This window comes from Trachypithecus francoisi, unplaced genomic scaffold, assembly GCF_009764315.1.
Source record: "Trachypithecus francoisi isolate TF-2019V2 unplaced genomic scaffold, Tfra_2.0 Lachesis_group3, whole genome shotgun sequence".
NCBI lineage: Eukaryota > Metazoa > Chordata > Mammalia > Primates > Cercopithecidae > Trachypithecus > Trachypithecus francoisi.
The window spans coordinates 137,264,181-137,279,753 of NW_022681468.1; the positions used below are offsets into that span (position 1 = coordinate 137,264,181).

At 43.9% G+C, this 15,573-nt stretch overlaps 1 protein-coding gene across 1 annotated transcript in view; it reads left to right on the forward strand.

The window, feature by feature from the left end:
* Nucleotides 1-15,202, forward strand: part of ONECUT1 (one cut homeobox 1) — a 38,771-nt gene extending 23,569 nt beyond the window's left edge. The window contains exon 4 of the mRNA XM_033190074.1: nucleotides 12,360-15,202. Coding sequence (XP_033045965.1) covers nucleotides 12,360-12,652 — 293 coding nt within the window. The 3' untranslated portion in view covers nucleotides 12,653-15,202. The remainder of the gene's footprint in view (nucleotides 1-12,359) is intronic.
* Nucleotides 15,203-15,573: the final 371 nt, after the last annotated feature.

Here is a 15,573-nt window from a genome sequence, read left to right on the forward strand (position 1 = left end):
CCTCTGCGCCTTCTGCTCCTCCAGCTCTGTTGCTCCAGCCTGCTCTTTACCTGTCCCTGAGCTCCCTTCAGACCCAGTCATAGGAGTGGTGGCAATACCAAGGACTCAGCCAACCTTCACTGACTTCCCAGTCAGTGACATATCAGATATATCCCCATATATTCCCCATATATATCCCCATATATTTCTGATATAACATTTCAGAAATATCCCCATGGTGCCATTAAACTACTGCAAATATCACTATCCAGTAAAGGTATTAAGGCTATCTCATAGAACTTCATTCTATGTACACATTTTCAAAACTTAAAAGACTTGTGTCTTTTGCATCTCTATTTTCTATGGAGCCGCATCCAACTTGCTTTTCCAACAAGGGTGCTGAGTATGCTGAGGAAATAATACATGGTCTAGTGTTACCGACTGTGTGAGAGAGATGGGTAGGTAACTAATTATATTGTGGGAGGGTGCTCTGTGGGCACAAAAGACAACAACTCTCCCTGGGAGAGGGGAAGGAGAAGGCTTAGCAGAAAAGAAGATGCTTGAGGTTGGCCTTCATTGCATAGGGAGTTTTTGTATGGAAAAGAGAAAAGGAAGGACATTCTGGGTGCAGGAAACATCTTGGGCAAAGCAGTGGGGGTGTGGAGGTTCGTACCTAGGAATGACTTCTGAGCAGTGTGGCAGGAGCGATTGATATTGAGTGGGCAGTAGTAGGAGGTGACATGGGAAACGTGGTTGAGGTCAGAGTGTCAAGGTCCTTGAATATCATGGGAGAGCAGCCGCCAAGGGCTTTCATCTTGGGCTTTTGGGAGACCCCTGTGAAACGGATTGTACAAAATGCGTGTCATGGGAAGAACAGCATTTACAGTTTGACTCTACGGACAACTTTCCAGAAAAGCAAACTAGGAAAACTTCACTAATTGGAAATTAATTAGAGAAAATGTCTGATGACTTAGTGAAAACTCAAGATTGTAGGTTTTTAAAAGAAATTCTGTTTTATAACTCTCAATTACTGTAAATACTATAACATATACATCTATTAGTTAGAAAAATTAGGTCGATAAGCTAAGACTTACAATTCACAATAGGCACAGATGAGGTAAAAATAAGCAGGTAATTCATCAGGTATGCTTTTTGTTTTGACTGTTTTGTGGAATTACCATTATAACTAGAGCATCCATATCACAGATTTCCAATTATTGGAGGCAAACTATTGAGAGTCTTTTTTAAGTGAGAGATACTGATGTAATAAAACTCCAACTGATCAGCCATTACCAGAAGTTTAGGAATTTAGAATTCTTAAAGAATTTAGAAAAATCCTTTTTTAGTTTTAATTTTTAATTATGGATACATAATAGTTGTATATATTTATGGGGTACATGTGATATTTTGATACAAGCATACAATCTGTAATGATAAAATCAGGGTAACTAGGTTATCCATCACTTCAAGCATTTATCATTTTTTCATGTTCAGAACGTTCCAATTCAACTCTTTTAGCGATTTTGAAATACACAATAAATTATAATTAACTGTAGTTGCCCTATAGCGCCACCTAACACTAGATCTTATGCATTCTATCTAACTGTATATTTGTACCCATTAAGCATCCCCTCTTTGTCCCCCACTCCCCACTACCCTTCCCAGCCTCTGGTAACCATCATTCTACTCTCCATCTCCATGAGTTCAGTTTTTTTTTTTTAGCTCCTACCTGTGAGTGAGAACATGCAATATTTACCTTTCTGTGCCTGGCTTATTTCACTAAACGTAATACCCTCCAGTTCCATCCGTGTTGCTGCAAATGACAAGATTTCATTCTTTTTATGGCTGAATTATATGTATATATGTATATGTACCACATTTTCTTTATCCATTCACCTGTTGATGGACACTTAGATTGATGCCACATCTTGCCTATTGTGACTAGTGCTGCAATAAACATGGCAGTGCAGATATCCCTTCAATATATGGATAGAAATCAAAATTCTTGAGCCAAACTTGCAGAAAAGAGCCATATTGCCCTTTGCTACTGACCAAACTAGCAGGTGCAAGGCTGCAGCTTCTCACTCCCCACCAGCTCCTTTGAAGCTGCAGTACAGGGGGAGAGCTTCATGGAGGGAAGGGTCAGGTTGATGGGTGTCTCTTCCTGTGAGTATGAAAACTGATGAGCCTGTGCTCAGGAAAATGTGTGCACGTGAGCGTGAATGGCCAGCAAGAGGACGATGCCAGTGTCATTGGGTACTAAATGCATTCTTTCGACAAGAATTCTCAGCTACTATTCTAATTCAGGTTTAGCCTCTATCACAGGGAAAACAGAACAAGGGATGGAAGACAAAGCTTGTGGAGAGAAGAACTGAGATAGTCTAGAATCACACCAAAATAGCTGTTTGCAGGATCAGAGAAAGCGAAAGCTGGTATGGTTCTGTTTCCCCGCAGTCTGTTCCTGAGGAGGAGCAGGGGCACACCTCCCGATGTCCTCCAGTGCTGTCATGGGGCCCTGCGCTGGCTGAAATCCCAGCTGTACCATTTTGCTGTTGGGGTGACGTGGGCCAGTCCCTTAACCTCGCCGAGCTTCAGGCTGCTCATTCGTCGACTAGCGAGAATAACAGTATCTCCCTCGTGCCCTTATTGTGAGGTCTGGTAAGGTGATTCATGAATGGGGCTTCGCTCAGGAGATGCTGTCCACCCCTCCCAGGCCCAGGCAACCTTGTCCAGGGTTCCCATCTCTCTTGGGATGCAGCTGTGGAGCTTCACCTGGAGAAGACAGGTCCATCACCACATTTTATTCACTGACTCAGGAAGGACTCCAGGCAGCAGACTATGGAATGACAGGATTCTGTCCTGGACACCTCTGCTAGGGAAGCAGATCAGGGGCAGGGAGAGGCTACAGTGACTTCCCTGACCTGGCTTTTGCCAAGGCCCTCTGCTCCTGCTTTTTCCTTTTCCACTGGGTGAGCTGCTTCCTTCAGCTTCTTCTCAAAGCTGATACACACAAGAAGACAGCCATCCCAGGCTCCCCTGCACCCTTCCTGACATGAGACTACTCCAGTCCCTCTCCCAGGCCAGCATGGGTGTGCTGTCTGCTATGCTGCCAGAACTCCCTTTGTCTCAACTTCCATCCAGCCCACTTTCCTGGAAGGCCAAACTGCAGTCCTTTCAGCCACATCAACACAGGTCTGGCTGACAAGTGACAACTGCTTGGCTGACCAACTGCTGCTGTTCTGTTCACCTTGGGTGCAAGTCCTCTGAGCTCCACTTCACCCGCTGCTTCAGCTTCGGCCCCCGTTTCACCATCCTGGGGAAAGTTTCCATGATGTGTTCACTGTTGCTGCCCTCTGCTTCCAGGGTCCAGTGAAGCTGGAGGCCCAAGTCCCCTACTAACCAGCCCACAAGCAACTTGCCTAACCTCTCTGACAGGGTTTCACCTACAAAAAAAAGAAAGAATACCCATTTCTACCTAACCTGAGTTTTGTGGGGATCACATGGTAAGGTTTTATGGAGGTGTTTTCACCACTGTAAAGCAAGACACAAGGGTGAGTTACGGTGATTATTCCCCACTGGGAATGTCTACCCTTTGCATGTTCTTATTAGGCCTTCCATGTGTGTGACCAAAAGAGTTTCCATAGTTGCTCTGGCTACCCACAGAGACAGCAAACACAGCTCATGTCCAGCGGGTTGTTTGGGCTCCACTTCCCTCTGCTGGCCGTCAGTTTCCAGACAATCTGTGCGGGACTTTGCTTCCCATGCAAAGGCTGTCCTTGCCCATATCAGTTACAGCTCACTGGTGTTGCTTTGCAAATGGCACATTGGGCTGTGCCCTCTGAATTTGCCACTTAAGAGCTCCTTTATCCCCCCAAACAACTGGGGACACAGCTTATAAAAATATGCACAGCACAGTAAGATCACTCAAGGCAAGGCAGATAACATTCTGACGTAGGACTCCTGGAGTCTGAGCTCTAATCCTGACTGTTTCGGTCAGTCCAATGGCTCTTTAATCTCCACAGTGTAGGTACTGGCCTGGAATACAGGCTCAGGAACAGTCCTGCCACGTTTACTTGCATAGCTCCCCCTTCATGTGTCTCTCCCTACCCCCATTGCATTTTACTGAAATCTGTTTATTTGTGTGCTCACTTGTCCACATACATTGTCTCTAAGAGTTTATTTTGAAAAACAGCTTCATCTGACAAGAGAGGGTCTTCGGGGCTGAATGCACATGAACTACCTCTTGTCCTTTGCCACAGCCCAGAAAACGGTCTCTCTCAGTGGCAGGTAGGGGTGAGAGCAGAGGGCTCACCCCGTGTGCATGCCTGGCTGTCACTGCTCTTACAACTTAATAGAGATGTAACTCACATACCGTAGAATTCACCCATTTAAAATTATCCAGTTAGTCACAGAACTTTTCAACCACAGTCAATTTTAGAACATTTTCATCAGCCCCCAAAAAAGAAGCACCTTACCTATTAGTCACTCCCATTTCCCACCACCACCCCTTCAGCCATAAGCAACCACCAGCCTGCTTTCTATCCCTGTGAATTTTCACATTCTGGCCCACATGCTTTTGGATATTTTTGTTCCCTACCCCTGAAGCCCCAAGCTCTCCTGAGCAGGGTTTGCAGGGATGTCATGGCCAAGCCCATCAGGAATCTGGGTAGCAGCCCTGGGCTGGCTCTTGAGAACTTCAGGATGTGTCTTGCCTTACCAGTGCACCCCCTTCTGACCCAGAGGCACTGGAGCAGCAAAGGGGCTGAGGGCCGCCTGGACGTTTCTCTTCTAAATCCAGGCCAGGGCCCCCTTGCGTGACTCAGACATCACAGGCTTACCTGTGCAAGAACACTTGGCCCTGCAGGCTGCTGAGGGTTTGCAGTTTTCAGCATCTACATCAGCCTTTAAGGTGAAGATGCTGCATCTCCAGCAGGCCCTTATGAAAAGGCCAAGTTGTCTTTAGATGTCAAGGCAGTTTCATGATGTCCTGGACATCTCAGCCCTTCCCCTTTACTGCTTTCTAGCCCACTTTCTCTGCAATGATGTTAGGACAACATACTCTAGGGCAGCTATTTCGAGGGAGAAAATACTTGGCTAGAGTCCAAGGACTCACAGAGAGCAAGCCACGTTTGAGTAGATAAGCTGCCGGCACACAGCTCAAGCCCAGCTCTGTTGCCACTGATAGTTGTGTGATCTTGCCCAAGTCCCTCACCTTCTTTGAGCTTAGTGTCCCCAGCTGCAAAATGGAATATGATGGCTTCTCTCACCTCACAAAATGGTACTAAGAATTAGTAAGATAATATCTTTTATGGTTTGAATGCGTCCCCCAAATTTCCTGTGTTGGAAACATAATCCCCAAATTCATGAAGTTGGTGGTATTTGCAGGTGCATATCCACGGAGCTGGGCCAGAGCTTGCATCTTCTGAGTCCAGGCTCATTTAAGTAGTTGTATCATAAGTTCATCTGGCTTTATTAATGCCTCCCAGGCCAAAATGTCTGTGCCCACATATTCCCAAATTCTTGGCAGACTTTTGCATAATTCAATCAGCACTTTATACGTTGTAAAGTCCTTTGTATCATTAAGTCAGGAAAATGGATATAAGTTGGTATACAAATGCTTGAGTGACAACTGATCCTAAGATGTTACTATATACTATGTTTTATAAAGTGTGTTCTAAGACAGGGCTTCTTAAACTCTAGGTAGTGAAGGACTAGTTTGTTGGTTTGTTTCTAACTTCCATCTGTCCTGAATGAATAATTTTGATAATACAATAAAAAATATATTACTAGAAAAATAATCACACATTTGAATGTTGCAGCAATGTCAAACTGCCATAAACATTTGTAATTGCTTAGTCTCAATTTTTTGTACTGACCTTGTTGCAGGTCATTAATGGTTCACAGACCAGCACAGGTCTGCCAACCACACTCTGAGAAACTGTTCTAAGGAACACCATTCCTGAGAGAAATTCCTTGAATAAAGAGTTCTTGGCCGGGCGCGGTGGCTCACACCTATAATCCCAGCACTTTGGGAGGCCGAGGCGGGCAGATCATGAGGTCAGGAGATCGAGACCATCCTGGCTAACACCGTGAAACCCCTTCTCTATGAAAAATACAAAAAAATTAGCCGGGTGTGGTGGCGGGCGCCTGTAGTCCCAGCTACTTGGGAGGCTGAGGCAGGAGAATGGTGTGCACCCAGGAGGTGGAGCTTGCAGTGAGCCGAGATGGCACCACTGCACTCTGGCCTGGGGGACAGAGCAAGACTCCGTCTCGAAAAAAAAAAAAAAGAATAAACAGTTCTTTGATCAAATAAGTTTGGGAGACCCTATAAGCTAGAAAGTGTTGATGCTCAGTAACATATTAAAGCTCTGAAAAGTCCTGCATTAAAGAAGTTTGGTTAATCATTAATTAATTCAGCATTTCCCAAACTAACTTGACCTCACAACTCATTGTTCACAAAATACCTTTCAACCTCCTGCAAAGTTACATTTCTTGAAACTAACTTGGCTCTGCCTTGCCTACTATGGTCAAAGCAGTCCCCAGGCATGCCTGAAAGAGAAGCCTCTGTCCTTTGCCCACACCCTTATGCTCTGTTGTTTTGTTTGTTTTTTGTTTTTTGTTTTTATAATCTTTTATTCCTGTGGCACACAAAGTCATGCTCTGACTTTTACCATCTTTCATGCCTACTTCTACCTCCTCCATAGTACTCATTTCCGGTGACCTCACCTATAAACATCAAAGTCTGATATGAGCCCCTGCTGCCCTTTGCCAGTGCATCCTATAGATCTGTCTGCTTGCCCACCCCCAAGGGCATCTTTCTCTCTCTCTCTCTCTCTCTCTCTCTGTATATATATAGATAGATATCTCTCTATATATATATAGAGAGAGAGAGAGAGAGAAAGATCTTGCACACTCACATGGACTCTCATAACCTCCAATTTGGAGTTTCCTACCTTACGATGGTAAGGTAGGAATTACGATGGGTAATCTCTACTCTGAAATCAACTCTGTGGAAATTTCAGCTCTCACAGCTATGGTCTGGTGAAAGCTTCTAGAAGTATGGCTTGTTTCTATAGGTTGCTCCTCCTAGCCTCCTCTGGTCATTCAGGGACTCTCAATAAGCTTTAGTCTACTCTCCATTTTACTGATATCTCTGCTTTCTTTTTCAGCACCTCCAACTTTGGCAGCATTTCCTCCAGATCTAATCACATCCACTTATTCACAGATATACCTCTGTCCCATACCCACATGGATACTGATCTGCCCTTACAACCAGGCCCTAGGCCAGAGTGTCCTGGAGATACAGAGTGAGTCAGCCAGGGTCCCTGCTCCAAGAGAATCTCACTCCCCAGGTTCTTGTGTTGTAACGTCTACGGTGCTTGAGGTCCCGGGGCAGGAACTTCCAAACTGCATTTCCCCAACATTAATATTGTATAAGACATTAATCGACAGTCTCCACCAAAAAGGGTTCTGGGGTCAAACAAATTTGAGAAACAGAATTAGGTGTGCTTACCTATATTATGAATCTTGAGGAAGAAGCAATATATAATAGATTTTTTTAAATGTCCTTGATCTGCAAACCATCTTTTCAAGGAACCCCTGTTTGAGAGAGTATCATTCTCCTGACGCCATTTGGGAAATGCTGGCTCAGGGGTAGCTTCAGCAGACAGTCCTGCCAAACGCCAAGGACCAGACTGAAGTCATTCAAACATACAATCTGGCTAGATGGAAGATGAATAACTCTTTCTGATTTCCCTTAGCTCTGCCTTTTGAATGATAAATAAGTCAAGTCTGCACCCAGTGCTCTGTTATTTACTTTTCCATGGGTGAGTGTTCTGTGTAATTTACCATCTAGAGACGTAATGACTTCCAAGTCTATATTTCTAGCCCAGACCTCTTCCCTGAACTCCAGATCCCATACATCCTGCTGCCTGCTGGACAACCACCTATTGGAGATCTTTAACAGAATGTCCAGCAAACACATCCAATAGTATTTGTTCCATATAGAAGTGGTTACTACCCTCATAAAACTCATTCTCCATCTGTATTTCCTAATGGCCCCATTGCTATCATCCAACCAGAAACCTGGCAGATGTTCCAGACTACACCTTCTTAGCCAAGTACTCAGTAAGTCTTCTTGATTTGACCTCCCAACTGCCATTGTCTAATTATGGGTCCTCATTACAGTGGTTTTCTTTTCTTTTTTGGAGATGGAGTCTCGCTCTATCACCCAGGCTGGGGTGCAGTGGTGCAATATCAGCTGACTGCAACCTCCGCCTCCCAGGTTCAAGCAATTCTCCTGCCTCAGCCTCCTGAGTAGCTGGGATTACAGGCGCCCACGACCACGCCCTGCTAATTTTTGTATTTTTAGTAGAGACAGGGTTTCACCATGTTGGCCAGGTTGGTCTCGAACTCCTGACCTCAAGTAATCTGCCTGCCTCGGCCTCCCAAAGTGCTGGGATTACAGGAGTGAGCAACTGTGCCTGGCCCTACGGTGGTTTTCTGACTTCTATTTTAGGTCTGTTTCTCTGCAAAACAGACTCTGAGTTTCTGAGATGCGCAAGCAGAAAGGTTTTTGGAACATGTTAAGGAGAATAACTCCCCTGGGGGTGGTGAAGGAAGTAAGATTGGGCAGAAGGAGGAGTTGAACAGCAATGTAGGTGCAAAAATACCCTCAACCAATTATATGGAGTGCTCTTGAACCAGATGACTCTTTAGAGTTGTCTCACTTGATGCAAGGGGTTAGGTTGAAGGTCCTTAAACCAACTCATTTCCACTCTCCTAGACCACCACCTTCCATAACCCCATCTCCTACACCCCCCCCACCCACCTCTACTAGATATGGGCAAACCCCAACCCCACCCCAGGGTGGCATAACCTTTGGCCAAGGGCGATTCCAAGAATGGACCTCACCTGAGAGCCACCCGTCACCAACCCTTCCAGCAGCTGGAGGAATGAGTGCCTCAGTCCTGAAGGGGGATCTGAGGCACTCGGATCACAGCACCGACTATAGCATTCTTGTTCCTAATCTTGCTGCTTTCCAGTTCTCCCTCCACAACACCACCAGGGGGGTTTTTCTAAGCCCAAATGTAATCACACTACACCCTTACTTATTATACCTCTCCATACCTCCTCCTTACTTACGAGATGATTCATATCTGATCTCTGTCTAAGCACGAAGCCATCTCCCACAGCCTTTCCTTCTTGTGTGCCCTCTTGCCTCACAAATACCAATCTACTAATACTTATCAATCCTTCACAGTGCTGCTCCCTCTGCAGGGAACGAGCTTTCCCACTCTTCCCACTCCTCTCACTAGCAAGCCTCCATTTATCCTTTAGGGCCCATCTGAAGCCCGTTCTCTATAATGCCTTCCTGAATATCTTCAAGCAGTAGACTCTGTACACTCTTTTTATACTCTTGTAGTTAATTGCTTATATGCAGTTATTTGCTTAAATCTGGCATCCTTAAGAGCAAAACCTGCGTTGTATTCTTTTTGTTTATTTATTTATTTATTTTATTTTTATTTATTTATTTATTTATTTTCAGACGGAGTCTCGCTCTGTCGCCCAGGCTGAAGTACAGTGGTGCCATCTCAGCTCACTGCAAGCTCCACCTCCCAGGTTCACACCATTCTCCTGCCTCAGCCTCCGAAGTAGCTGGGACTACAGGCGCCCGCCACCACACCCGGCTAATTTTTTGTATTTTTAGTAGAGACGGAGTTTCACCGTGTTAGCCAGGATGGTCTCGATCTCCTGACCTCATGATCCGCCCGCCTCGGCCTCCCAAAGTGCTGGGATTACAGGCGTGAGCCACCACGCCTGGCCTTGTATTCATTTTTAAGTCAATGAATCAGCCATCTGCATCAGTATTGTATAAGGCTGTGTCTACATGGGCTGACTCAAACTAACTGGAGTTGACTTTAGTCATTTTTTTCTGGGACTTAATCTAGGTGCCCAGTGAGGGCTGTAGGCCCCTGGGAGGAGGAACTCTATTTGGAGACTCTCACCTGGCTCAGGATGTATATAACTCGAGGCTCTGAGGGAGTTGGGCATTTAGTAACACTGCCCATTAGGTTGATGCCGCCCCCCATGGTGGGCAAGAAGCATAGCAAGTGACCTACATGTTACAAAAGGCCATAAGGCCTGCCTTGCCTACAAAGCTCTCTTTCATGACTGAGCCCTCCTTTCATGTTCATTCTGAAATTCTCACTCCTATATTTACTAATAGTTGGATCAGTGGCCCCGTAAGTGGAGTGAATACCCAGAGCCTGGGCAAGCAGATGCATCTCTAGAAGAGAATTTCATGTCTATTTTTATTTTATCCCTTTAAAAGTTTTAGTATTGTGGGCTGTGGGCAGTGGCTCACACCTCTAATGGGAGGCCGAGGTGGGGAGATTGCTTGAGCCCAGGAGCTCAAGACCAGCCTGGGCAACATGGTGAAACCCCATCTCTATAAAAAATACAAAAAAAATAGCCGGGTATGGGAGCACGCACCTGTAGTGCCATCTACTCCAGAGGCTGAGGTGAGAGGATCGCTTGAGCCCAGGGAGGCAGAGGTTGCAGTGCACTGAGATTGCACCACTGCACTCCAGCCCGGGCAACAGGGTGAGATCCTATCTCAAAAAAAAATGTTTTTGTATTGTATATGTTTTATAATGTGCACGATACAGTAGTATACTAACACATGTATATGATTTATAAATAAATAATATAAGGGAATATACACTCAGAACTTTTTTTTACTAAGTAGCACATTGTTTTAAAAAATTGGAGCCCTCTGGATTGGACTGTAAAGCCTTGAGCCCTCTCCAGCTTTCACCTATGAGCTCTGCAGCTGATCTGTTGCTGAGCTAATTTCTACCAATGGGCACCTGAAGTTTTACAGGAACTCTGAAGTCCAGGATCTACCCAGCTGGGAATGAAAGGGAGGGGGAGGCTGAGGAGAGCACAGAGGCTGAATTTAGCCAGAGCTGGTGAACCATCAGGTAAGGAATTGAGAACCTGGAATACACAGATGCATGTGGTGAAGCAGAAGGCAGCAACAGGCAGGACAGCAATGAGAGGGATGCGATATGGAAGAGTGGCAATCCCTCCCTCCACCACGAAGCATGCGCCATCCATCTTCTACTATGGTGGGGATGAGAGGTATAGTCAGCCAGATATAAAGGTGGCAGTGGCAGCTCTAGAACACCTACATACGGGGCTAAGAGGCAGCAATCTGATTGCAGTGAGGGCATAGGAGCCTTGTCTTAAGGCTGCATTCGCATATCAGAGCATCTGGGTTATATGGTTATTTGTGGATGGTTGTGGGGATTGATTGATGGTGGAGATTGGGTGGAGGGGCGGTGTGCATTGTTACCAGTGCAGCCCTGAGAGTCCTTTAGCAGGTGGAAACTAGTGAGCCGCATTAGGATGGAAAGAGAATTATGGCATCTAAAATCAGGAGAGACCCTGATCTGGCGCCAAACCCTGGGGCCTGAGGGCTGCATTGGGATGATATGTTAGAATAGCTCCAGCAGCCAAAAAGCAGCTTCTTAATACAGGACCAAACATGCATGGGTAGGGAATGGGCCCCTCAGTGGGAGACCAGGTAAGGGATGAGGGGGACTCCAAGAGCATGGCTTGCAAAAAGGAGGCACAGAGAGACCCCAAAGATGAACATGGCTAACTTGGCAGGTTTAGTCTCAATGTCGAGGAAGAGTGGTTCACACCTCCACAGTTCCCGGTTCCACTAGAAAATCGGTAGAAGACTGATGGCCATGATAAAAAACTATATACTGAACTTTCTTATATACAGATTTTCCTGGAAAATAAAAAAGATCAGAAGGGAAACAAATGCAATTCCTTTCTACTATGTTTTCAGACTCTGATTAGGCTCTTAATATTCTACTGGCAGCAGACTATAAACCCTTTGAGGGCTACAGCTGCTTCTTGCTAACAAGGCATTGCATTTGTAAAGTTAGCATAAACTTTTACGTACACTATTTCATACCACAACACAGCAAGGTAGGTATTCTTATATGCATTTTGCAGATGAAGAAACAAAAGTTCAAAGTGATAAGTTCATTTAGCCAGAAACTTACATTCTACAGGTGAGGAATCTGAGGCCCAGATGGAGTTAACTGACTTACCCAGGACAAAGAGCAAATACTCATCAAAGCCACAACCCACACCCAGGCCTCACAGAACTTCACCTATATCCCAATTCTCCATTCTCTTATTACACTTTCCTCCCAGCCCCCCATGGTGCTTAAAGCAGAGGTCAGCAAACAGAAAGCAGGCCACGAGGAGTGGCTAACAAATTTTTATTAGCTCTGTCTTTCTTACTCTCGATTCTCCCCTAGATCATTTGTTCTAACATCTTCTGTGTTTCTTCACAGCATGTAAAAGGAAAGAACAAGAACATGGGAAGGATAGAGGCAACACACCCAAAAAGCCCAGGTTGGTCTTCACAGATGTCCAGCGTCGAACTCTACACGCAATATTCAAGGAAAATAAGCGTCCATCCAAAGAATTGCAAATCACCATTTCCCAGCAGCTGGGGCTGGAGTTGAGCACTGTCAGCAACTTCTTCATGAACGCAAGGAGGAGGAGTCTGGACAAGTGGCAGGACGAGGGCAGCTCCAATTCAGGCAACTCATCTTCTTCATCAAGCACTTGTACCAAAGCATGAAGAACCACAAACTAAAACCTCGGTGGAAAAGCTTTAAATTAAAAAAAAATTTTTAAAAGACCAGGACCTCAAGATAGCAGGTTTATACTTAGAAATATTTGAAAAAAAAAAAGTGTTATTTATAGTCCAAAGAAACCAAAGACTTAGCTCACCTGCATTCTGACTTTGTTTGGAGACACACACTTCAGCGGGGCGGCGACTTGGCAAGACAAATGATGAGCAGGAAAACACCACTGGATCTCACACCTTCAATCCATGACCATCCTCGCTGTGCTTGGCTGTTTAGTGGTTTGGAGCATAGTGATTTTGAGCCATTGAGCGGACATCTTTTAAGATCGAACTTTCTCATCTGTTCTACCATGCCACGAAGGTGTATGATGTCTCAGTACTGTGTGTGGGTGTGTGTGCGTGTGTGTGTGCGTGCACGTACACACACGTGCACGCACACACACAACCACCACCACCAGTGGTTAGAGACTTAGGCAGAGCTGGTCTTCAGAAATGGTTGTGCTATAGGAGTGCAACCAACATGGTATGGGGTTGTCTGAGTTCATTGGATTAGTGATTTTGCTCATCTAGCCTAGCGTTTGAACCTGCCAGGCCCGCAACCTAAATGCAGATTCAAACCCAGCAAAGAAAATTTGAATGACACCTAAACCAGTGCATTCTCTTTGTTTGTTAAGGAATGTTCAGATATTTTTTAAGAAATGAAACAAGAGTCCATCCATTTAAAAAATCACCTAGGTACCAAAGAACACACTTAATATTATAGTGCAGGTATTTTATTGCAATGATTTTAATAACCAAAGCTATTTTTACACAAGATACTATGTAAAGTTATACGTATGAACTGATCTAGCTGTAATACACATGCCACATAGAATCATGACTATTATTTATGACTCTTGAAGCATTTGAAATATGAGTTTTCAGAACTGGCAAGAAAGAATGTAGCTTCAGGGAAGCAATTAATATCATAGCAGAGAGGTCGATGCAGTACACGTGTACATCCAGATGGCACACTCCTTTTCAGGACCCATAAATGTCACTAAAGTAGAGAGATAGACATAATTCCATAATCTGTTCCTAGCTGAGAAAACCTGAGGATCTTTCCAAAGTAGGACCCCATTTTTACACTAGAAAACTAAGTTTAACAGGGAAGGTAACTAAAGTAGAAAATTCGTCCAAAGTAATGCTTTTTATAAAAGGTCAGTAAATGAAGAACTATCCTTAGATTAATTGACTTATATTTGCTTTATGCATTTGGCACCAAAAACCTCTTTTAAATACTTTACAAATACAAATAAAGTAAAAAAAAAATTATTATTCAAATGAACTATTCAGTACTTATAAGTATCCTAAAAAGTAAACAAACTAACTTATTGCCAATCCCAGAAATTTTATCACTTGGACATCAATAAAACAGCAGAAATGGTGGAATTGGTGGAGCTGCAAAGAAAAAGCCAGTGTTCTGGTGGATGACAAGACTTTTGATCTATTGATATTAATCAATTTATTGAACTAAGAATAGCCTCCAAAGCATTCTGCATTCTTTCTTGCTACTGCATTAAGCTGGAAATTTTATAATATAGATTTTGCTCTCTAACAGGGACAGATTAAAAACTAGACCTGAGCTTACAAATACAAAATTTTACATCTATTTTTCCAAATCACTTAACCAGAGCTGTAGAAATCAAAGCCAAAAAAAAAAAAAAAAAAAAGAAGTTGTATTAGTGGTACCCCAGTGAATCATTAGATTTCCAGAAAAATTCTCTCTGAATTCAGTTGGACTGTAACTTATGTAAGTGGATGCCTATTATGCCATTAGGTAAAGAATTGGATACTCTTAGTTAATTACCACCCCTACTTAGAACTATAAAATTAAATGTTATCCTAATGATAAGTTGTTTTATTGAGATTCATTAAAAATGCCAAAGAATAAAACTGAACCATCTTGACACAAAACATAACTCCTTAGCATCAAATCTCAGCACCTTGTCTAGGTCTGTAACAGGCACGCAACTAGAGAGGTGAAGCAAAACGAACAAGCCATCTATCTGTGTCTCCTTCATGTCTGCTGCTGAATGAGAAGAGGAAACCAACATATACTTCTCTTTGGATGAAATACTGCATTTGTCTTGACATGTTTTGTCTTTTTGAAAAAATTTCACCCACAATTCCAGCTTAAAAATTTCCCTTCTAAATATGGCACAATTATAGTTCAGCTATTGAAAGAGACCATTTAAATGGCCACCCTTCAAGATTTATTAAAAAATAGAATCTTGTCAATGACATAAACAAAACGGAAAAAACTGATTAACATTTTCTCTCTCTCCAGGAATGGAGGGAGCCGGGGATACAGCTACATAATGTATTTATAATTTAGGAGGGAGGAAAGCCTTATTTATCTAAAACGTGATAATTCTAAATGCAGGGAAATTCAAGTTGTGTCTACACACAATCTTACCAAATTCAATACTCCAAGAAAAGAAAAGCAGAATTCAGACAACCATGTTTTTTATTTGTTGTTACTATATATTAACCCCAAAATCAATCCAACATGCATGTTACCTTTTTTTTTTTTTTTTTGAGACAGAGTTTCACTCCGTCACCCAGGCTGGAGTGGAGTGGTGCGATCTGAGCTCACTGCAACCTCTACCTCCCAGGTTCAAGTGATTCTCCTGCCTCAGCCTCCCAAGTAGTTGCGATTACAGGCGCCACCACGCCCAGCTAATTTTTGTATTTTTAGTAGAGACAGGGTTTCACCATGTTGGCCAGGCTGATCTTGAACTCCTGACCTCTGGTAATCCACCCACCTCGGCCTCCCAAAGTGCTGGGATTACAGGCATGAGCCACTGCACCTGGCCCATGTTACATTTTTGACCAATTATTTTGGTACTGTGTAGGCACAGTTCCATAGA